Source organism: Magallana gigas, chromosome 2 (assembly GCF_963853765.1).
Source record: "Magallana gigas chromosome 2, xbMagGiga1.1, whole genome shotgun sequence".
NCBI classification, from domain to species: domain Eukaryota; kingdom Metazoa; phylum Mollusca; class Bivalvia; order Ostreida; family Ostreidae; genus Magallana; species Magallana gigas.
The window spans coordinates 41,613,064-41,637,053 of NC_088854.1; the positions used below are offsets into that span (position 1 = coordinate 41,613,064).

General features: G+C 33.4%; 2 protein-coding genes across 5 annotated transcripts; one reads left to right on the forward strand and one right to left on the reverse strand.

Annotated features, from left to right (window-relative positions):
• The first annotated feature begins 454 nt into the window (after positions 1 to 454).
• On the forward strand, positions 455 to 12,563 carry LOC105333720 (phytanoyl-CoA dioxygenase domain-containing protein 1). The gene is made up of 11 exons (XM_034445085.2): positions 455 to 537; positions 5,370 to 5,513; positions 6,196 to 6,271; positions 6,988 to 7,035; positions 7,662 to 7,717; positions 8,038 to 8,100; positions 8,200 to 8,221; positions 8,699 to 8,824; positions 9,267 to 9,395; positions 9,601 to 9,727; positions 10,446 to 12,563. Exons 1-11 carry the CDS (start codon positions 508 to 510, stop codon positions 10,501 to 10,503), a joined length of 879 nt encoding a protein of 292 aa, XP_034300976.2. The 5' UTR covers positions 455 to 507; the 3' UTR covers positions 10,504 to 12,563.
• LOC105333701 (carnitine O-acetyltransferase) lies at positions 12,030 to 23,334 on the reverse strand. 4 transcript variants are annotated; one of them, XM_066076676.1, is made up of 14 exons: positions 23,178 to 23,334; positions 21,016 to 21,201; positions 19,434 to 19,514; positions 19,081 to 19,199; positions 17,555 to 17,608; positions 17,087 to 17,255; positions 16,611 to 16,782; positions 16,037 to 16,215; positions 15,827 to 15,927; positions 15,316 to 15,438; positions 14,779 to 14,901; positions 14,248 to 14,446; positions 13,712 to 13,849; positions 12,030 to 13,411 (listed from the first exon to the last, which is right to left on the reverse strand). In XM_066076676.1, the coding sequence occupies exons 1-14, from the start codon at positions 23,202 to 23,204 to the stop codon at positions 13,196 to 13,198; spliced, it is 1,887 nt and encodes a 628-aa protein (XP_065932748.1). In that variant the 5' UTR covers positions 23,205 to 23,334; the 3' UTR covers positions 12,030 to 13,195. The 4 variants fall into 4 exon arrangements, with proteins under 4 accessions (XP_065932748.1, XP_065932750.1, XP_065932747.1 ...); XM_066076678.1 differs by lacking the exon at positions 23,178 to 23,334 and adding an exon at positions 22,489 to 22,509; XM_066076675.1 differs by lacking the exon at positions 23,178 to 23,334 and adding an exon at positions 22,157 to 22,295.
• Positions 23,335 to 23,990: the final 656 nt, after the last annotated feature.

Sequence of the window (23,990 nt, forward strand, 5' to 3'; positions counted from 1 at the left end):
CTGGCTGGAGAGGTTGATATGAACAAAATGATGCACTCTCCTGGTTATCTTTACTACATTTCTAAAGGTAAGATTTCAAAAGAACCATCTTGTCCGTATAATTTCATCTGTATTTATACTTCAAAAATACGATTCAATACTGACAAATTAAAGCAATAAATACTATAAAAAGACTTACTGAGGCACTTATCAAACAGGATGGAAAAGGATAGACACTTTGATGGGAAAGCACTGGTCAGTAAGGCTGACGGGAAGTCAGTGCTTGACCAGAAGTAAATAGTTAACTTGTACCAAAGATGTTTATATTGAAATGAAAATAGTAACCTTGTACAGAAAAAACTTCTCATGAATTTTAAAATTGAACTAAATACACAAAACGAGTTAAGCAAATGTGTTCTAACGGAAAATAATTTTATAGGCTCGAACGGGCTTCCGTAATAAATCGAAAAAAATCTTTTATGGCCTTACTGTGGTTTCGTATATGCTGGTCCATGCTGGTAAACAAACATGGCGCTCTCTACAGAACAAATATCGAAGGTGCGTATAAGTAGGCGTGTAAATCTTGGATACATAGCAAGTGGACCATTTCAACCAAATATTCATAATTGATTAAATTCGAGTTCTGTAAGATCATGTTTTTGAGTTGACATCGTTGCAAATCGTATAACAGATAACCTATTTATTCTGACATATCTGCATATAGTCTGTTAATCGGTCATACTATAGATATAGGTTAACTTTTTAGCTCACCTGGATCGATTGTGCAAGTGAAAATTGTCTGTCGTCTGTTCGTCTGTAAACTTTTTATATTCTGTTTTTCGTCTCTATAACCATTTGGCCGGTTTCAGTCTTGGCTACCCATGAACAGTGACCAGCACGAATAAAAATGATTCCACAGTAGTATGTCACAAAAGTGAAGTGTCCCATATTACCTTAAAAGAAATTCATGCATAAAAAGTGGTGTGTGGCTAAACAGAAAAGTTGTACTAATATATTCCATCAAGCTTTTATTTAAGTGTATGTGTATGCATATTCTAGAAATTGTTTTAAAAAAGACTTTTTGAAGCTAATCTTACTACAATATAAATGGCATTCAATCCAAAACAGGAATTACCACTCATCCTGTATGATTTTTTTCTTACCTGAATGGACCCAAACAAACCCAAATGGACTCAAATATGCAGATGAATACATTAACTTAAAATAACTCGTTTTTCATTACTACCTGTAATCAGGTTTGTACTTTAAAAAAAAAACCAAACTTTAATCAGTTCAATAGAAGAGAGAATCAAAAATACTTGATGTGGGAAGATGAAAAGAATGGATAAAAATGAAATAAATATCCCAATTCCATTAATTTATGATTTGAACATATATTTGGCAGTTATTAATTAATAACAAGTTATCAGCTAACTGTTATATAACAGGATTAAAAAGTAATGAACATCTGCTGAAAGCAGAGTCCTGGGGTGCGTTTTACTAAAGAACTAGCGACTAAGTCATAAATCTTTTAAGTCTCACAAAATGAATCTCAACAAATGGAATTGTTACGTTAACATTCCTGTCAAACAGTTTCAATATTTGTAAGTATTTTTTTCTGGCATTAACTTAAAATTCTAAATAAATTTTGCATTATGTGCATTTTTAAGTTTGGTCATATTTTGTAAGTTCTTTCAATCGCCAATGTTACTATAGCACAACTTCAAAAGTAAACAAAAAACCAAACAGTGTCAAAGTAAAAGCTTTCGCTATACCAAATAGTTACACAAAGAGCCACATTTAGTCAAGAGTGTGGGCATTTTGTTTCTTTTTTTTTTAATTTCGAGAGAATTGTCTATCTTTTTAGCTCACCTGAGCTGAAAGCTCAAGTGAGCTATTCTGATCACATTTTGTCCGTCGTCCGTATGTCTGTCTGTCTGTAAACTTTTCACATTTTGAACTTCTTCTCTAAAACCACTTAACCAAATTCAACCAAATTTGGCTCAAAGCATTCTTATGGAAAGATGAATATAAATTGCAGAAATGAAATAAAAATTTTCATTGAAAGCAGAGAAAACCTCAAAACTGTAAAAAAAGGGGGGTGCATTTTAAAAAAATCTTCTTCTCAAGATCTACTGAGGCAAATTCAATGTAATTTAGCATGAATAATCCTTATGGGAAGGAAAATATAAATTGCAAAAATTAAGTGCTAATTCTGTTTCAAATCTGAGTTATTACGAAAATAATAATAAAGGAAAGGTGTGTTTCAATCAGTTTAATAGCTTCGGGTTCGGCATCCGATAAAATGGGTAGGCAAGACTTGGCCTGGGCAAAACAAAAGATTGGCAGTTATTAATCTGCCAATCTCATTAAAATTTCAGGACATTTGATGGACCAGTATATTTGTATTTGCTGTAAATATTGCTGCAAAATAATGCGTATTTGGAATTGACAATTGCCGATCTGCCCCGCTTTTATTTTGCCACGGCTCGGGTTTGCATACCCATTTTACCCAGACTCGTATTCCATAATTCTAAAACGAGGTTCTTTGTTTAAAGCAGCCATGACACTATATGATAAACGGGTTGATCTGACAATGATGAATTTGTTTGTTGTGCAACAGTTCGTGTACGAAGGGAATCTTTGAAACATGCAAAATACATTGGTGCCGATTTTGTGAAGTAAATTGAGGCTTTTCACATATGACGGTGGTGTTAGCTTGTGATTTTCGTTTCGTTTTCATTTATGCTTTGCGTTAACCTGGGAACTGTCGCTTGTATTTCCTGATTTTTACGTATCAAATCAAACAGAGACTTCGGTAAATCAAACAGTTGACTGTTTACCTGCGCAAATTAAGCAACATCTGAAGTATTAAGAAAGAACTAAAATGCAATTCATTCAGGCTATCGGTAATTTGGTATCATATTTTGCGTAATGGTAGAATAATGCAATATGTTTTGTTGAGATGCTCGACATTTTCTCGAGTTTATTCAGTTTAAATAGAGTTTAATATCGCTGACGGAAATATGTAGGTATATACATGTATATGATTCATTTTGAAAAATAAATTGTGTTCTTTATTTGTAATAGTGCATGTTTCTTGTACTTAATTGTTTACAATTTCTATTTACTTACCATATTTGAGTGTTAAGGTTCGAATTATAAGCAAGATACAGAGATTTGCTCACAATTCTATGTTTGTACACAGATCTGAGGCCATTCATTTTTTTCCGTTTTAAATGCCGAATAGGAAATACCAAGTTAAAAATCTTAAGCTGCATGAATGTAATAAACTCATGTGAACAAAATATGACTCAAATCTAGCAAAATTTTGAGCTCATCTTGCTTTTAATTCTACGATTGACGCTGAAATTTTGGTTGATCATTAGAAATTCTATATGAATTAGAGTATGTTAAATTCTTGTACACAAAAAGATTAAAGAATGATATGCTGTATATAACTTCACTCTGGGGCCCCCTCTTTATACAATGAATAATGTGAAATGTGAGTAAATAAAAACGACATCGTAAAAACAGTTTCCATAATTCTGATACATTTCTGTTGCGGGGATAAAAGAATTATCGCTATTCCTAAGAAAATATTACAGCGGAAAATTATCCTGGTTTGTAGCCATTTGTTATTTTTGAATAAAAATGAAAATAATGGGTGGGCCATAGTAAATTAGAGTGATGTACCTGTCAATACGGTAACATTGATTTTTAGAGCTCTTTAACATGTCACGTGACAACATTTTTCATTCCAGTGTATTCATCAATCAAGTGTGAGTAAAGTTATAAAAGTCACAAGTTTACGCGAGGTAAACAACAGTCATTTAATTAAAATGGAGAAGACAAATTAAATTGTTGAATATATTTAATTTGAGAAATTGAGCGCATTGAGGTGCAATTTTCTTCTTCACATATATACATGTAGGATTTTTTTGATAAAATACAATAACTATTATATTTTTAAAAAAAATACAATAACTAGTAAATAGTTGAGGAAGAAAATGTACCTATATGCTCTCATATATTTTGGTCGCTTTATTAAGTTGGGGGGGGGGGCCGCCCGGGCAGAACGAAAATACAGGGAATTAGAAGTTATATAACAGTGTATCCCTACCAAATATTTAGTTCTATATCTTGCGTAGGATTTTCTTATTCTGTGTAAAAACAGTATTTCATGATGGTACAATGTCAAAGATTACGTGTATGCAAAAATAAGTGTAAAATTCGAATACTTTACAATATTTATTTTTTTGTTATTCTACCGAGGGCCATATGGCACACTATCTTTTGAACGCCCATTGTTGCTCAGGTGAGCGATGTGGCCCCATGGGCCTCTTGTTTAGTTTTCCTATTAATAACATGTTTGAAAAACTAGACTGCATTTTGGACACGTACAATGTGCATGAATTACCACGAACTACTTTGCTGCGCGTTGAAGAAATGGGGATTTAATCTATAATGCTTGTTGCAAAATTCAAGGCAGCGACTCTTGAACTTTTTACTACTAGACAGACATATTTTTGTTTATAGCCGCTTACAAAATTTGGTCGCTCTCTGATGCTTTGCCGACATTAAAAGCATGAGAGAGAGAGATTTCAGTCTTTACTACACAATATGCATAAAGACACACCAAAAGAGCCCAGCTTTCAGTACCTCAGTACTTTGATTGTAATTGTTGTTGCATCACCCATATTTTTAACCTTTGAAGGTAATATCAATCAATTCAGGGTTAATATATGCAGTTAAAATGTCCTTCAAGTTAGTTTACTATCATCCTTTCACCAATGAGCTTGATTTACATGATCATGAACTCAGAAGACAGAGAGACTTCACTTCTCTTTCGTGCAAAGTTATCAATAACCAAAAAAAAATCTTTTTAGGGTCTGAGGGTAAAGTTACAAGCAAGGTACAGAGTTTGAAATTCTGTGTTTTGTGAACAATGCTCGATTTGTTAATTTTTACATATGTGTTTTGTTGGTATGAGTTTCAATCAAATGTTGCTTTCATTTGTTAATAATATTATTATGAATACATTGAATCAGTTTATCTTGTATACAATGAGTCATTTTTTCAAAGAAATGGTAATTCCTTACTTTACATTGTAAGTAAACAAATATAAGTTTCAAGCTTGTTTACATACCTCTGTGTCTTTCTTATAACTTGATTTCTAACATTCAAATTTTTGTCAGTCATTTAAAATGGACAAGTAAACCATTTTATAAATAAAATTTTGAACTCAAATTGTTTTAACTCGATCCCTCTTAAGAAGGATGGTTATCTGTTGGTTGGGGATTTTTTCTTGGTGGGAGGATTGTGTCCAGGATATACATGTACTTAATTGTTTCAGTACTCTCAGTACCTTGATTGTTTTGTTTTTTCAGTTTGAGAAGGATGGCTATTTGTTAATGGAGGATTTCCTCTCTGCAGACGATTGTGACCAGCTGATGTCTGCCTGTCACGATCTTGTGACAGACATGAAGCCAGAGGAACACAACACTGTCTTCACAACTCTGGAGATGAAGCGGGTATGATATGCAGAACTTCTGTATGAAAATATTCCTATGCAAAGGATTATGCCATCCTTTTTTTTTCTTTTCTTTTGGAGAATTCTGTTAAACAACCTTTTTTTCGAGTGTTTGCAAGGTTTGCCAAGAACCTATTTCTCACTGCAAACTTGTCTTTTGTTAAAAATTTTATCAAATAGCAGCTATCAAAATTTTTTTTATTACATTTCTTTGAAAGAAGCCAGGAGAGTTGAATCAAGATGTTTTTTGTTTAGACTGTTGAGTTAAAATTGATAAGCATGAAAATATGATCCATAAAAAATAACTCTTGAAATTTTGCTTTTAACAATAAAATCAACTTTTTTGTTGAATAATTGTAAAACATGGTCCTTTGACAATATTTTTTAACCGATAACATGGGAATCACTGTTTTGGAACTACTTATGTAAATAACATGTAAATTCATATGCAGTGATTAGTTGTTGCATTTAGAGGCATTTAAAGATCACAAAATTTAATGGAAAAACACAGAAGAATGTAAATATTTTGCTATATATCCATACTTCATCATATTGTAATGTTGACTTTAGATAACTAACGTTTAATTGTTCATCCTAGGAGAGATCTAGACATGAATACAGAGTTATTCTGATGTAGTAGACATTAAATGATTGTATGTTGTGTTTGAATGTTCACCTTACAGACATCAGATGACTACTTCATGACCAGTGGGGACAAAATCAGATTCTTCTTTGAAGACGGAGCAAAAGACAAAGAAGGTAACATATCTATGGCTGGTGTGCTGTCCAGTTGAACCAGTACACGAATATATATTAAGTAAGCAGTATTTGCTTTCCAGTGTAACAGGATTATGACGAATGTATCTAGTCCAATACATGTACTGTTGAATCATTAAAATTCGTGGGGGGCCAATTTTCATGGATTGTTAAAATTTTACAGGTTTGCAGGGATGTAATTTTGTGTATTCTCTTATACTTACAAAAGGAAATATGACTATATAACTAATTTATTAATTTTCGGAGGATATTAAATCGCACATTAGAGGTACCCACGAATTCCACGAAAATTGAGCCACCAGGAAATCTAATGAATTCACAGTATTTGTTTTTGTATTTTTTCTATAGGTAGATTCACTGTAAGATTTGATTGTTTGATATCAGAAATCATGTACTTGTAATAATTTTATATTGCCATAATTACTGTAAATTCCTTATTTTACGCGAGTACCTAAATCCGCAATTCCACAGTTTTGTATCAAATCGCGAGAACATAAAATCAGGATCACCAATTTTTTTGTTATAATTTCCTATAGTTCAAAACTTGTCTGAAAAATAAAAGTGAGATTTTAAAATCTGCGATGATTGCTTCTTGCGATTTTATGCGGAAATTTATTCCTCACGTTTAATTAAGAATCTACAGTACGATTTTCGTACATCAGACATGAACCTGACATACACTGCCACTGATTTTGTAGGCAATCTGATTGTGGACAAGCACAAATCTTTAAACAAAATCGGGCATGGTAAGTACTCTGTAGTCTGTATAATTCTAATCTCATTTCATTTTAATCTGTAAGATAATTCTTCATGAAATTTAAGTGTAAAAAAAAATTACAGAATAAAGGGGTATAAATCAAGTTAGCCTGATGCTTGAAGGCATTAAGATAACAAAGCAAACAATTCCTCTGATATCGATTTGGTCAACAACAAATTAGTAAAACAGTGAAACATTGTTATAGTGGAACATGCTTATGATGAATTCATGCTTACAATAAAGTCAGATTCAAAACTGCAAGTCATAAAAGCTATTATAATGATTTGGACAAGGTAATTGTTCTTTTCAAGCACTTTCCTGTAATTGTGTTTCACGTACTTTTTTATTCTGAAGAGTGGGCAGATTTGTCAGTAAGGGTCTACGAAATTACACTTATCAGCTATGCTCACAAAGCTCATCAATGCTATTTAATTTTTTTACTGTTATTTGTAAAAGTGCCCAATTTTTTGGTTTACCGGGATTCCAGATAAAAGATAAGACCTTCGAGCAGATTTACTGGTATTACTGGTATGCCAAGGACATCAGAATGAGTTGGTAAAAAATCACCAATGAGATCACTTAAGCTCTAGTATATCATTTTGTTTGTCTCAACAGCTCTTCATGTTCTTAATCCTGCTTTCCGAAAAGTCACTTTCGATAACAAAGTTAAGGTATGTCAGTACAATACATGTACATATAAAATAAAAATGTTAGATAGTCAAAAATAAAATACATTTTTAATATTTTTAAATGAATTAACTTTTCATCATCATCATCATCATCATCATCATCATCATCATCATCATCTTCTTCTTCTTCTTCTTCTTCTTCTTCTTCTTCTTCTTCTTCTTCTTCTTCTTCTTCTTCTTCTTCTTCTTCTTCTTCTTCTTCTTCTTCTTCAATGATATTTTGTAACTATATAGCAGTAAACATTTCTTTCATTAACAATTATACATGGAAGCCCCAAAATATGACTTGTTTTATTCCATAGGAAATAGCTAAGAGTTTGAAGTTGGAAGACCCAGTCATTTGTCAAAGCATGTACATCTTTAAGGTATAGTAAGCTCAACTTGAAACTACTCCATAAATTTATGAATTTTGCTGAGAAAATGCCTTCAAACTTCACCTGGATATTGTTTCTACTTGTTTTCAGCAACCAGGAATTGGTGGAGAGGGTAGGTACAATCATCCTATTCTGAAATGATTGCAAAGTTCTGCCCCTAATCAAAATTAAGGCTAGAACCCGTATTGTATCAATACCTCTGTAGCTTGGCATACTGTAAGTTGATCAACACCATAGGTGCTCCCCAGCTTATTTTGTGAACAACGAATGATATCTATTTATATATGTCTATCCTCTATACTATAAAATCAATGGCATTTAGTAAAGTCCTTGATTTAGGAGAAGCAGCTTTCCACCAACAATGCTAAAAATAATACACATTTACATTATATGATGAACATGCAACTTCCAAAATGTTTTATTTTCATTATGAACTACCTGAATTGCTAAGGTTACCGTGATGTAACGTTGCACAGATAGATCTTTTTGGGTGTTTCAAAAATGTTAAAAACATTTTACATTTGGCAAGAAGCTCAAGTTCAACAGTATTTGTGTAGCAAGACATTTTAAGGTTGCTGTTGTGTTACAGTGGTTCCCCATCAAGATGCCACATTCCTGAACACCACACCAATGAAACTGTATGGACTGTGGATAGCCCTGGAGGATGCCACATTAGAAAATGGCTGCCTCTGGTTTATGCCTGGCTCTCATAAAGGTGTATTTGTTGGGTTCCTGTGCAAGTCACTTGGTATATTTCAAAAGAAAGCACCGTCTTTAGTCTCAATCAGAATGTTATAGCTATTATAGACTATTACATTTATTACGTACAACAGTATACAATCAGATTGGTGTTTTGTTGCTTTAAATAAAGAGCTCATGGATAATGCAGATTACCATAATTTATTTATCCATTCTAACATTTCTTCTACAACTTACATGTAACACATATGTAGACCAATCTAACTCAGCTAGGTCATACATGTCATATACATGTACTTTGAAATCTATTTTATTTGTGTATGTCTAAATTTTGTGATCACCCCATACCCCAAAATTGAAATTGCCACAAAATTTAATTAATGAATTACAGGTAATTCACTGTGATAATACATCATAACACACACAAAATTAACATTTCAATTATATCATTAATGTAGATGGTCTGAATGGAGGCAGGCAGATGATCCGTAATCCAGACACATCAGAGGGTCAGCCCCGGACCCTGTTCACAGCGCCACCTGTTAAATACGACGACAGCAAATTCATCCCAGTTCCTGTCAAAAAAGGTCTTCTTTCTTTTAAAAACCCCCAAAATTTGACTTTCCTTTATACCTGACTATTTTTTAAGTTTGAATTAATTGTCAATCCTCTTGTTTGTTTGCGATCTAGCTGTCATCTACTGTCTGTTTGAAAATCATCATTTCCTTTCCTTCCTAGTACCCAGTATGTGCCCTATCTAATTCTGTTCCTTTGTATTTTGTTCATGTTCAGGCAGCATGGTGGTCATTCACGGAGAAGTGGTTCACAAGAGTGAACACAACAAGTCGAACAAGTCCCGGCAGATCTACACCTTTCATCTGTTTGATCAAAAGAACACCACCTACAGCAAGCAGAACTGGTGGGTATAAGACATGTATGTTAATTTAAAGGGGGCTAGGTGGTCATGGCCATTTTTGGACTATTTAAATCTCCATAAAATGAAGAATTCTGTATAAAGATATGGGAAAACACACCAATTTTAAAGCTCAGGTACATGTATATGGAATTTTTCTTCACTATATGAGAGTTTATTGTAAATCAACTATCATTTGCGATGACTATATTTTGCGATTAGATACATGTACATTATAGCATTGAATCATGATTTTTTGAAGTATACACTCTCATAACTGCAGCGGTGTGTGCATACAAATTGAGTAACGCGCGTTAGCGCGTTATGAAAATTTGTATGCACACACCGCTGCAGTTATGAGAGTGTATACTTCAAAAAATCATGATTTAATGCTTATATTTACATTTTTTTAACTTCTTGCCTTGTCTGCAAATGTGATTCATACCTTAAAATTCCTATCTTATCCTAAGGGTAAGTTAATATTAATGGAAGAGCCACAGTAACAGCCATAAGCGTTAACTTTGATTTTCGCTTGTGACGTTGCAGTTTACAGCGTTCAACGTTTGTGACGTCATAATAAAACTCGTCAATTTGACCTTTGACTACTTGTTGCATTTAGAGGCATTTAAACATCACGGAATTTAATGGAAAAACACAGTAGAATGTAAATATACATTTGTATATATCAGTATTTTACTAATTTGCAACTTAATTCCTTTGCCAGGTTGCAGCCCACAGCTGAGGTGCCATTTACACCACTGTATCCAACCACCCCTGCCTAATGGGGCCTACCCACCCAGATGGGCTCCTCCCCTGATAACAAGTGGACAGTTATCACTATATATAGTCATAATAGTCAGAGGTTTATAGTAACGCAGTATCCAGTTTCGAAGCAGTCAGTTCAACTAGTCATAATTAAAGTTCATGCATTGTATCAGTCGTGTGACACATGTTCTATAATGACAAGAAAATCGTCCTGTAATCAAATGACAATTTTAATTTTGTGTCAATGAATTCAACATTGTATTCTGCTCAACATATTTATAAGCTTCTTGTAAAATATAGACCTTTGTACATGCATGTATACATATATTTGTGTTTCATATACCAGTAATCATTGGACAAGATGAAGGGTGATTATTCGTTATTATACTTGCAAATTGGCTTGATTTCTATAACTATGGAAACTAATTAAGAGTACAATAATTATTTTTTGATCTTAGGTATGGATTCTTGGGTAAACTGTATGTACATCACTTGTGATTACATGTACTGTGATATTTGAATTATTTTACATGAAATGCACGAATATTTTCAGCTTTATCATATTACCAATCACTAATTATCTTAAGGAGGCTGGGTGGTCAATAAATTAACCATCAGATTTACCTAAATTTTTAAAAATGACGTCTCAAGCTATATACATTAATTTTGTACAAAAAAATTTCAAATACATAACTATAAGCTTTAAAATTTTAGCATTTTCCTAAGTCTTTATATGGAACTCTTCTTATAAGGAGATGAATATAGCCTAAAAATGGCCACGTGATCATCGAACCCTCTTAAGGAGGCTGGATGGTCAACAAAGTACCCATCAGATCTACCTTAAATTTTTAGATATGAATATTTTAGCTATAAACTATCTTTAAGTAAAGAAAAATTCCGTATAATTTAGCTTTGAGATTTTCCATATCTTCCTATACCTATATACAAAGCTCTTCTTCTTTCGGAGATCAATAATAGTCTAAAAATGGCCACGGCCATCCAGCCCTAAGGTGCTAATGGGATAATTATTCATTTTTATCTCTGTCAGTTATTTTTAACCTGATACCAGTGCGTGTATTTAGTATTGATCGATCAATTTGTAAAATAAATTTTTATTCTACCAACATATTTGTATCTTTTTTATGTAATTTATTCCATCTTACAATAATAAAAGCTAGTACAATGTAGATATACTAACCATACATGCGTGTCAGATATAGAGCACACGCATATAATTAAAGCCCAGCAAGGAATGTAAGTTCCACACAGTTGCTGTAGGATCTGTTTTTTGGTGCGAGTACTTAATTTTGTGATTAAGCTTTCATCTAAATGAAAAAAATTCCAGAATAAAAGTATAAAAATCATGAAAGCTGAACTTTATCTTAGTTTTACATAGCTCACGTTTGTTAGAAAAATAAAAGTATGAGAGAAAATAAAAACTAGTAAATTCAAGGCTAATTGCTATTTTAACTTATGGAAATTTAAAATTAATTACAGAAGTGGAATTCGGGTGCAAATGAAAAACAACCATGGATATATGTACATGTATTGGTTTATTGCAAACAACCATTGTATAACGTACAGTAATCACAGCTACGGAATGATACACTGAAAAACATTGATTCAGAAGGTAAAGTCATATAAAATGCACAATCATATTGTCAGTTAATTATAGGTCAATCATTCCTTTGCATCAAAACTGTGCATGCAAGTTCAATAATGTATGTCACACAATTACTACAAAAATATTGCAAACAATTGACCTAGCTATCTTTTATCAAATGGATTTGTAATGGGTTTATGGGGCAGCTGACTCCATGCAGTTTATCAAAAAACATAAACTGCTCCAACCCAGTTAATATAAGAACCAAATAGGTTGCTATTAAATTCTTTCCAAGAATATTGATACATTTTTTAAGCTACCGGTAATCTTTTAAAATGTGACGTAGGCACCATTGATCAAACCTTTTTTTTTTTCAAGCCATTCAAATAGCCCCTTTCAATTGTTTTAATATATACATGTATTTTTAATAACACATGTTTTGTCATTTAAAAATACCAATGTACACACACAAACGCACACAAAAAACAACAGTATGATGCCTTGCATATGTCCAACCAATTGGCTTAAAGCTTCAACTAGGTTGGCTTCTTTTGTCTGTACTGATATTACAAAGGGGGACTTTTAGAGAAGGCTATCTTCACGTCTTAAAATAATTAGTGGAGGTATTTATAATGCTTTAAAAAGTCTATTGAAACGATAAAAGAAGGTCAGAAAGTATTACATGTAAGCGTACTTCCCCCAAAAAAGCACAAAGATAAATGGGCTAGGGGGAGCTCATTCAAAGTGTACATATACCTACAGTCATGTACATAATATGGATTTATCCAATTTACTAAACAATTTAACATTGATTGTTATGAAAAGCAAACTATCGTTAAAAAGGGTGCCATATAACATCTTTAAGATACAAATTGTAATCTAAATGGTAGGGGAAAAAACACCATATGCAGCACCAGAGTTGATATGTCTACAGGTCAAGCAGTTTAACTGATTCTAAAACATTCATAACAATGAATAATCACTCCATTTTTTCATCACAGCATCAGCATTCACAACTAAAACATGCAATTTTTTGACCTGAGAGCATGCATTTCTATGTATATACTTCATAGTGTTGTCATACAAAAAGTTAACAACATAGACTGTTATAATTTTGACTGAATGCTTCCTTCTAAAACAGATTTCATGTCCAATAAAGACTGCTGGATTGAGTCTTTAAATCTCTTGGAATCAGTTTCTGGGCAGCAGTTGAAGGCAGAAACGCCTAAGATGACTTGTTTTTCTTGGGGATTGTAACACACACCATAACCATCAGGAACAGTGGGGCCGAACACCAGGCAAGCCTCGTACTTGGCTGGTACCTAAAGATCAAGCAAAAAAAAAAAACCCATTATAAATATACATTACTGCGCATGCCTGATGATTGAGGGAGACATGAAGATTTATTTCCCAAGGAAACATCAAATTTCTTGAGGACATTAGATTTATTGTACACTACAATTTCCTAAATGTATGTCAAAGGTGAAATCAAAATGCAAGAAAGTGGGTTTTTTTTCATAAACCGTAAAATTAAAATTTTAGCCAATCAACATTTAATACACTTTTACATTAAATTTTCATTTGATGGCACAAGTAATTCATCATTGAATGGATTTAGTCACCTGACTAGTGGAAACATTATGGTGGGAGCTGAGGGAATAGGCCACATCCATGTGTAGGGCTGGCACCTTCATATTGTTCTCCAGGGCAATCAATTTGAGTCCCAGCAAATGCCTGTCAATCCCTTGTCCTTTCACTGCCTGCATCGTAAAAAAAAACCCCTCAAAAACAATAGTAGCAACATTTCCCTCTACATTGTTAATTCAATTTTTGCATACCTACAAGTATACTGCACCTTCCCTCTAGATTTTTTACTACCACCAGTTTCATTGCAGAAATGAATTACAAATAAAATAATTGATGTTTTTTATCAGTGTATCACCAGAAAACTTCATCACTCAAATTTTGTAAGTTAACGCAAAAAAAAAAAGAAAGAGCGGTAAAGTTTCTTTCAGTATATGCCCTAAATTTTGAAAGCAAATTCCACAATGTTAGGGATTGCAAGTACTGTTCATAACACAATGTTATTATACATGTATTGCTTAAATGGAACATATTTCCATCTGAAGTTTATCATAAGGGAAAAAACAGAGCTGACCTCTGCCACGTAGTTTTTATGCCCAGTCACTGCCTTCCTTAAGAGCTCAGCTTTCTTTTGCTTGGACAGGGAAGGGTCCATCATTCCTTTTGAGAACTCTAAGGATTCAATGGAGCATGACCTAATGGTGTCTGTCCTACCAAGCTGAAACTGTCGCAACGATGCCGTCTCATAGGTAGCACATGGCTTGGAATACAACCTTTTAAAATGTTAGATTGTTCAATTAAATGCATAACCAAAAGAAGTCATATTGCTGTATTGATCTATACAAAAAAGTGCTCAAAATAATTATAGCCTACAAACATGGACCGCAACTTAGATACAAACAGCATTCTTTCAGTGAGATTTATTAAAATATTTGTGCACAGTTCTGTCCATTATACCTCAAAACAGTAAGTATTTTAAGAAAATATTGAAGTCAGAAACACATTGGACTTTAGGACATGTAATAAAATACATATTTATACATAATCAATTCGAGAAAAAAAAAGATGTCCAGGTTATTAATTCATACAATGTAAAGAAGTCTACCTGAAATAGGCCAACTGGAAAGCCATCTGTAGATAGCTATCGGGACTCAGTTTCTGGCTCTTGGGGAAGTTCTTCCCATACTCGGTGAATTTAAACACAGTTAAATCTACATCTTTGACCATGCTAAAATAAGAAAGAGATACTTTATCATCAAAACAAAATCAAAATGATGATCACTTACAAGTACTTCTCAATGCTTTAATGCAATTATCAAGCACAAAAAATTAATATCTGTGTAAAATTGTGACAATTTAGCTTTCGTCAGGAATTTTAGAATCCAGCTTATATTTATATGTCGGTGTTAGCTAAAGTGTACCAGTACATAAAATTGTGACTTTATTCTGGTGCTGGCAATTTTACATTCACTCTATTTGATCCAAAACAGTGGAATCATTGAATTAAATACTCATGTAAAATGAGAAATTTACAGTTCACTATTGAGAGAATTTTATATATTGATAGAACATGTACTTTTCTTTCACCAATAGGTTGCATAAACATGTGCAATGTAAAAATTGCTGAGCTGAGTATTCTTACGAGTCTAGGTTTTCTGCTGCTTCCTCTAAGTTTTCCTTTAATGCTGGGAAGGAGAGGTTAAATTTCAGCTTTCTTGGAGGTATGACACCTTGGGCCTTTGTGGAATTGTCTGCATTTTTACTGCTGAAATATGAAACGACTATGTTTAGTTTCTAGAAATTGGGTATGTCATAATTTCCAACATGTTGTGTATATTTTTAATTTTTTTGCTAAAAATGCACAAATACAGTGTAATGCTTATTTTAATACATATACAGATGAACTTCAATATCTCGAACACTAATATCTCAAATACAATGGAAATGCCAAACTGATTTGTAAGTCCCAACCACTTATTTTTAAAGTAATTTACCCTCAATATCTCGAATACTAGGATATCTCGAAGTTTTAAGCTTTCTGATCTGGTTTGAGAAAACGAAGTTTGACATTATGTTCAACAATTGAGTATGATGCAGTAATAAGAATGGGTGCAATAATGATACACATATTTTTGTATATCAGAAACACTGACCAGTAATCCAGAACATGATCCACAATGGATATAATGGGTGGCCCCTCTGCTGTGGTGTGTTCATAGTTTAACCCACAGACACCATTTGGCCCTACAATAAACTATAGGACACAAAAATCAACAACAGATGTTGACTTGAAAATAAAATTCATTTCACTTACCAAAAAATGGAAAACTTTCATTAAATAGATGTGATGATTTTGGACAAACCTGTAGTGTTTTGTCAAACCAACGGTTGGCTGAGTTGAATTGACTCCCTCCTCCATGAAGCATCAGTTTGGCTGCTGTGCTGTCCTCCTCCCCAGGAGCACTCTCGGGCAGTTTGTTGTCTATACATATCACACATATACTGCGCTGCAGAATCTCTAGGGAAGCTTTACTTTCTTTGTCTACAAAAAAATAATTTCTATTAAAGATTCCAGAAACAAGCTTATTCAGTTATAAGTCTTACAAACTGTACTACATTACATGCATATTTTCTCTACTTTGTTTGCATGTATATTGCAACTGTAGTACATTTTAAATCTTTTCCTATAATATTACAACAGTCTATAGTATTTGCATATCATCTTACATATACACTAAACAAATAAATAGATACACTAGTACTGTATATGAGTAAACAATCCTTGTTCATCTTATGAGAGGAAAAATGCCCACATCTTCCGTACTACATGGTACATATACATGTACCAGCCACTACATCATGACTTTAACAAGTTTTAAACTCCTTCCTTTCATGAATTTGCTCAAAACTAATAGCAATCACCTCAACCTTGTTTACCTTTAGCAAGGAGTTCGTAAGCCTTAGCCCACTTGTTTCTGTTCTCTGTGGTCAGAAGACCAACTGGAACATCGGATTCATTTGACTGGTTCACGATATTCTTGAGCTGTTCATAGATTTGTTCAGTGCCCAGGGGCTGGTTGTCACTGCCATAACACTCCAAGAAAAAGAACTGAAAATACACCCCCCAAAATAAGTCAGGTATATGTATAAGTATGAATAATACCTATAAGCATTGTCTTGTTGAATCTGATTTATTTGCAACATGATTTTCCTTGTATGTCAGTTGGCGAGCTTTCAGAAAAATCACCAAAAGATCATTGAAAATGGTTTAAAATTTTCAATCGATCACTATGGCGAATATTATTATTATTTCAGAATACTAGTACAAAAGTACTTATTAATAATAAAAAGTTATAGAATACTGCATTCAACTAGTACAAAGGTTTCTTCATTCATTCACTAAACTTACGTACAGCATTGTTATGGGCAATCACTAGGTGCCTTGGGGGGTTGGCCTCATCTGGGGGGTAACACACCCACGTGTCCTTCTTCTTGCCGGGTATGCGACAGCCACAGAGGATCTTGTAGTACTGCATCATACACAGTGACTGCTTCCCCATCTTCTCCACTGGAAGGGTCTGTCTGGAAATTAAATCACGGATAATTGTTTATCTCACTCATGACTCTGTCAGGACCTGGTTAACTCAACTCGTCTCTTCTTTATACCGATACACATACACATCTTTCTTTCTGGACAATTTGTAATGTACAAATTTGTCATGTACATGTACTCCAATAAAAAAATTGACTGAGCGATAAATGTACATGCATAAAATATAATCTCACTTTAATATTCAGAGAGGTTTTCATTATCAGTATGAATCTATTGCAATGAACTAGTACAATTTACTGCAGTCATTCACATCTGTCTAATTACTTACTGGTCTATCATTTTTTTGTAGTCTAAAAGTCCAGAGATCAGCTTCGCTGTAAACCTAAAATTAAAAGGACATACAAACATGTGAGATAACAAAATACTGATCAGCAAATTACTTTTCAATTAAGGTAATTTAAACTTAAATTATTCCCTTTTTGGGAGATTTATCACAGCCTGAGTTGTTCCCCTTGTCCCACTCTTTTGGGAACACCACCTACTGAATTACATCTTAGCCTCACTTACTAAAAACAGGGAGGTTATTACATTTTAGATGTCTTTTGCATGAGTTGTCCCTTCTTGTAAATGAAACACATAGCTGAACTGGGAATTACACGTAACTTTACTGGAAAGTGGAAAGTCAAATTTTGTATCTGAGTTATCCTTTTTTTCCCTTGCTGTGTGTTCTTTTAAAAGAATACCGCATAACATGAAAAGGGAGATAATTTTCTTCATGATCTCATACTATTCTGTTTGGAGATTAAGACGCTGATGTTAAAGCTGACATGAATTCATAAAAGCATTTGGTCGCCATATTATTTTCGATCGCTCCTCTACTGCCACTGGGGTATATATACCGGTTGAGAAAGTTACGGTCGGTTGCTTTCCGATCGAGGCATTCACGTTGCACGGACTTCTAAATGCATGGACTACACATTGTAGTAAAATGTAGTAATAAAGAATAAAGAAAACAACAATCAATGAAATACAAAATATATTTATTCTTTGAAAGGATGTCCAAGGTATCCGTTTTATTTTGCACAGACAGTGTTGCCTTACTTCGCATGCACATCGAACACGTGTGTCGTTCATACAGAGTGCATAACGTCTGCATTTTCTTGAAAACCCCGGCGACACAACATCCAACACAGTAGCTGAATGATAGTAAATCCCAGAAAGTAACAACGTTTCCATCTGTTCCTACAAAAAACTCCCCGTTTATGAAATCCATGCGATAATTGACATTGCTCGATCTGCCAGTGTGTGATTTGCGCATGTGCGATGTTATAACATACACAGGAAAATGGTCTAAAATTATCGAGGAAAATTTGAAGTATCTGCGCCTGGATTTCAGCCTCTCTTGTTTCGTCGTATTGGACATATCTTGCCAGTGCGGTGGTTGTCATATTATTTTTCTTCAAAACGCTTTTCTATGCGTCTTTTCGTCCAAGGTAACGTGTTCGGGTGTATGAAATTCCTGAATGCGGTGAAGCATGAATAGTATTCTCGGCCTTATATAGGGGGTGTGTAGCGGTGAACAGAACAATAGAAATCTACAACTAATATGGCGGTAGTCGGAGATAAAAGGGAAATAATGCATATTTATGAATTCATGTCAGCTTTAAGGTGTCACACTATTATACCTTGGTTGTCCCTCTTTGTCTGTGCTTATTCTAATTCTACTAAAGGAGCACTTATTACATATTATACTGGGGATGCCCCACCATTGTACTTAAGTTATCCCTCTCTCTCTGTAGTTCTGTTAGGGGGACGCTGCATTACATAAAGGGGAGATAATGACATTGATTGTACCTGAGTTGTCCCTCTTTGTCCGTGTAGTTCTGTTTGGGGAACACCACTCCCGGACTGACGTTGACTGTCACCGGCTGACGGAACTCCAGGTAGGCAACATTGGTCCACCAGTCGGACAGCTTCAGAGATACATACATATGTAGAAAAGTGTAGAAGCTGTGACAGTCTTAATTTTTGTAATTTTTTCTTGGAGTTAAGCATGCACAATGTCAGTGACAGCTACTAAAACTCTTTTTACCGGTACTCATGAGTGGTAATTCTTTTTTATTTAACCAGCTGTGTTTATGATTAGTTTCATACGTATAAAGAAAATTTATATACTATTTTCTTCAAAAATGTTTAAATTTACCTACCCAGTTTGTCTCTCTTTGAGCCCGTTTCTCCAGCAGTGTCTGCAGTTTAGGACCTGGATCTCGGTTAAAGTCTTCAACTAACTGTCAAAGATTTAATCAATAATACGTTTTATAATTTAAATTTAAACTATGGCAAATTCTGCAAAATTTCCACATCTAATCAATATAAGTTACCTCTTTCACCACTTATACAACTCAACAGCTTTAGCATCGCAGGAAACCAACGGGCAGTCTCGTATATGCATTCTGAGTAACTCAGTGAGACTGGTCATGGGTTTCCGACGATGCAGCCTTAGTGGTACAGCAGTTGGCTATTTTAATAAAAAACTGAAAGTCATATGTTCAAAACCTTTGTGCAAAAGAGTTTCCATGGTTAAACTATTTCATTCATACAAGAAGTGTTACAAGTATAGCACTCTCTTTTTTCATCAAGATGTTTGGAGTAAGAAAGATTATGCAAATGAGACCATATTTCATTGAGGGTCATTCATTATGCAGTGTGCTTTCTCACAAAAACAAAAATCGCTTCAAAGATCAAAGGTTGAGAGAGCTAATTATAAATATAGATCTAACTTTCAAGCTCTTCATCCACACTTATAAACATCTCCACATAAATGTATAAGATTCTCAAGAAGGATTAAAGTTACAGGATCAATCAATTTACCGTAATAATTCTCAAAAAGAAAGGCATCTTGATATATATGTAGATGTTACAGTTATAATTCTAACAAGGTATTTGGTTAGTTACTGAAACAGGCCTCGTACATAAATCACCAAAGACTGGTTCATCACCAATAAATTGTGAAATAAAGTCATACTGTTTAAAAGTTGATACAGTTTCTATTATTTGCTAGATTTTGTCAGCCACACTAACAACACATATATATCAACAAATACATGAAATGTAAAATCTGTAGAGATAAAATCTCAGTATGTTGCATGAAGCTAGTAATAATACATGTATTATCAATAAACAACAGCTTTTAAGAGAGATTATATCCTTTTCTTTTAATGATAAAATGCTTCTAATACCTATGTGAAGTATATTTAAGTGATCATGAATGTCATCTAGCTGGGATATCGGTAAATTAAATACTTTCAACAAAGACTCTAAATTTTGGACTTTGATCGGCAAATGAATGAGGAGTTGAGGCCAAGTCTTCAAAACTTAAAAACAAATACTTAAAAGAGTTGAAAGTACACATATTTTAAATGGACTTTGTACACGTTTCTTACATGTAAACTGCAATATCACATATAATTAAGCTTGCATGAATACATTATAAACATTTGAAGCTGTGAGTGACCCAGATTTTGTTTTAAATGCACAAGGTGACCCAGATTTGCTAAGTTCACATAATATAAGATAAGGACTGTTCTAATGAATCAAAAAGGGTAGTTTAAATTTTTCATGAAAAAACTATTTTTAATAAAAATCCACTTTTTATAATCAAAATAAACATACCCTAATTTAACACTTCAATTTCAAAACCAAGAAGAATTTTGTCAATTTATGAAATTTTCTCACTTTCTGGAAAAAAAATATGAAAATTAAACTAAAGTGCACTCTCTCATAAATCACCTTTTGAGTTTTAGCATACTCTTCATCTGTCAACAAAGGTCGCACTGAGCGCAGGTATTTCTGGAGGGTCTGATCTAAGGCAGGGACAGGGAGTTTGGGGAGGGAGTCCTGGACAGAGAACATCCTCCCCACAAACAACTTTTCATTGGTCTGCATCTTCTGGAGATTACAGGACACACGGTGGAGCTGCATAATCAAAATAATACCTTGATCAAGATGTCTAAATATTTATATTCTTTGTATATCCTGATCTATATATACCTGTACCTGTATATAAATCAAGATACAATGTTAGTACTGATTCAACAGTTCAACCATTCAACTTTAAATTAACTATAAATGATAGCTTTTACAATATGAATTTAAGCACGCTACTATACCTTTCTTGTGTACTTTGATTTATCAAAAAATCAACAAATGTCAAAAACTGTCAAGCGTTCCATATTATGAAAGAGAGATAACTCAGGGAAAGTGATCTAGATTGTGAACTTTGGACTAAACTATCTTAACCTATCATCAACTATAGAGCATGTACGTGTGCCTCACAGAAAAAAAAATGTTCCAGGTGCCACAGTCATTTAATGCACATATGTTATACATCTGTCAAACTTGATGCTTATATATAGTTTATCAATTCATAAATTAAAAAAAAAAGTTGTTTTTTTTATTTTGAAATGTAAACATTACATAATTATGTATCATGATTACAAAGAGACTCACATGGGAAAAACCTTATCAGTATTGCTGCTATGCCTACACATGTATTTCTGTTGTACACTTGACCACAAATGCATGGTTATAACAGTAAGTACAGTATCTAACGTGTTACATTTTCTTATCTACAAGTATACAACAACTATCTATGAAGTCTAGACTCTATATCTACTTATATCGTCAGTAAGCGTTTTAACTTTTCATCACTAGTACTTGATATACATGTATATGTCAATGTAAATGTGTTTCATTAAAATATATTCATACTATATGACAGTTTAATAGTAGAACTCGGTGCATTATGGAAATATACATGCAAGACACGAAAAATCTGCAGCGTTAATTGCCAGTAAACTGAACAAACTGTATTAGCATGACTAAGGGAATAGCTGAATAGATTGCATACATTCTAACAAAGTTAACTCACCCATTTTACTCTTGCAAATCTCAACATTTTTTCACTATTATTACAACTATCAAAATTTACATAGTGGTCATGGTAGATAAAACGTTTGAAAGATAATGCTATCACTGTCCTGTTTTAAAACTTTAAACAGACACAGATCATAGTTATCACTACAGGGATTTTCTCAAAACAGTATATTACGAATATGTTAGAGTATGAAGAATTGTCCAATATAAAAAGTTCATTTTTTCACACCCACCATTATCTGTATCTACCAGAGACATTAATAACGTTATTTATGTCTCTGTATCTACTTTCAAAATAAACTTTATAAAATCGATTACATAACATACATTTATCTTGGTGAAAGTCTTTAGCCTCCATCTGTCAGGACAGCATTTCTTTACGATCGATTTACGATAGTCTTTTAGAAGAGAGTTACATGCATGTATGTATGTACAGTATCAGATCGGTAGTTTATATATAAAAATATCCGACTAAAACATGTAATTTTTACCACTCGTAATTATGATATCACTTAAATAATTACACTGTACTATGAAACATATTTCATATCAATGAAAATAAACACATACTAACTACATGTTAAAGTGTCCGTCGAAATATAAAACGTAACCTTGCTAAATTGAAACTAATTACAAGTTAGTTACATATGATATGCAAAAATACACTGATGCAAGATACAAAAAGATACATTTAATAATCAGTCCTATATGTATTTACTAGTAATCAGGATTTCGGCATAATAAGTTTGAGAATGTTTATGTTCTATTAGTTGCGTTCGTTTTCTGGTTTCTATAAACATAATTGAAAAAAAGACGTCAAAAGATTGATTTAAGGTCTCAGAGAAAGAGAGAGAGAGAGAGAGAGAGAGAGACAGACAGACAGACAGACAGACAGAGACTATTACTGAGTGAGTGATTCAGACAGTTAGAGAGAGAGAGAGATAGACTTAGACAGACAGACGGACGGACAAAAACAGACGAACATACGAGATAAATAGAGATTGCTAATACAATACCTTAACTTTAACGCAGACATTTCCCATTTTACTTCCCCGTGACTTAGCGTTGATCAATATCACTTGATTTACGACTCATTTCTAGTGAACAATGATACATGTTTTACCCTTCCTATTTATTTCAAAATAGAAAAACCGTATTTAATTTTTGTAAACTGATGAACAGAGAACTACAACTCGTTATAGACGCGTTACTTACTCAAGCATCACTTGAAAAATATATTTCTAGATTTATCCGTTCACAAAATTCCCTATTGTAATTTAAGTACATACTGGGGTTTGTTGATCTACATGCTATTCATAAAACATGGTCGTTTACACCTGCCGCTGTCCAGATCCATCATAATTCATAAAAGAATTACATGTAATTGATATTCTGTGATACTTAAAAGTGAATTTGCTGAATCTTATTTTTAGTCAAGGTTTATTTGTAAAAATATATGATTCCTTTAATATCGCAAAAAAAAAAAAAACGGACACGACAATGCCCTTAATATTATGCTGAACATCTCCTAAAAAAAAGAAGGATAGAATATGTTGTTTCATCTTCGCTAGCCAAGATATTTCGGTACACTTTGCTCCCCATAAACCGTTTATGGGGAGCAAAGTGGACCGAAAACCCTTGGCTAGCGAAGATGATGTTGTTTTTTCCATGAAGATATTTAGAGATATGCATGATTAATAATATTTTATTAAGATAGAAACAGAAACAGGAAGGATAGAATTCTTGTCGTCATTACTGAATTATTTATAAATATCGTAGTATGTTACATACAATACCGCGCAAAAGAAAAATAAATAACTACTAGTAGT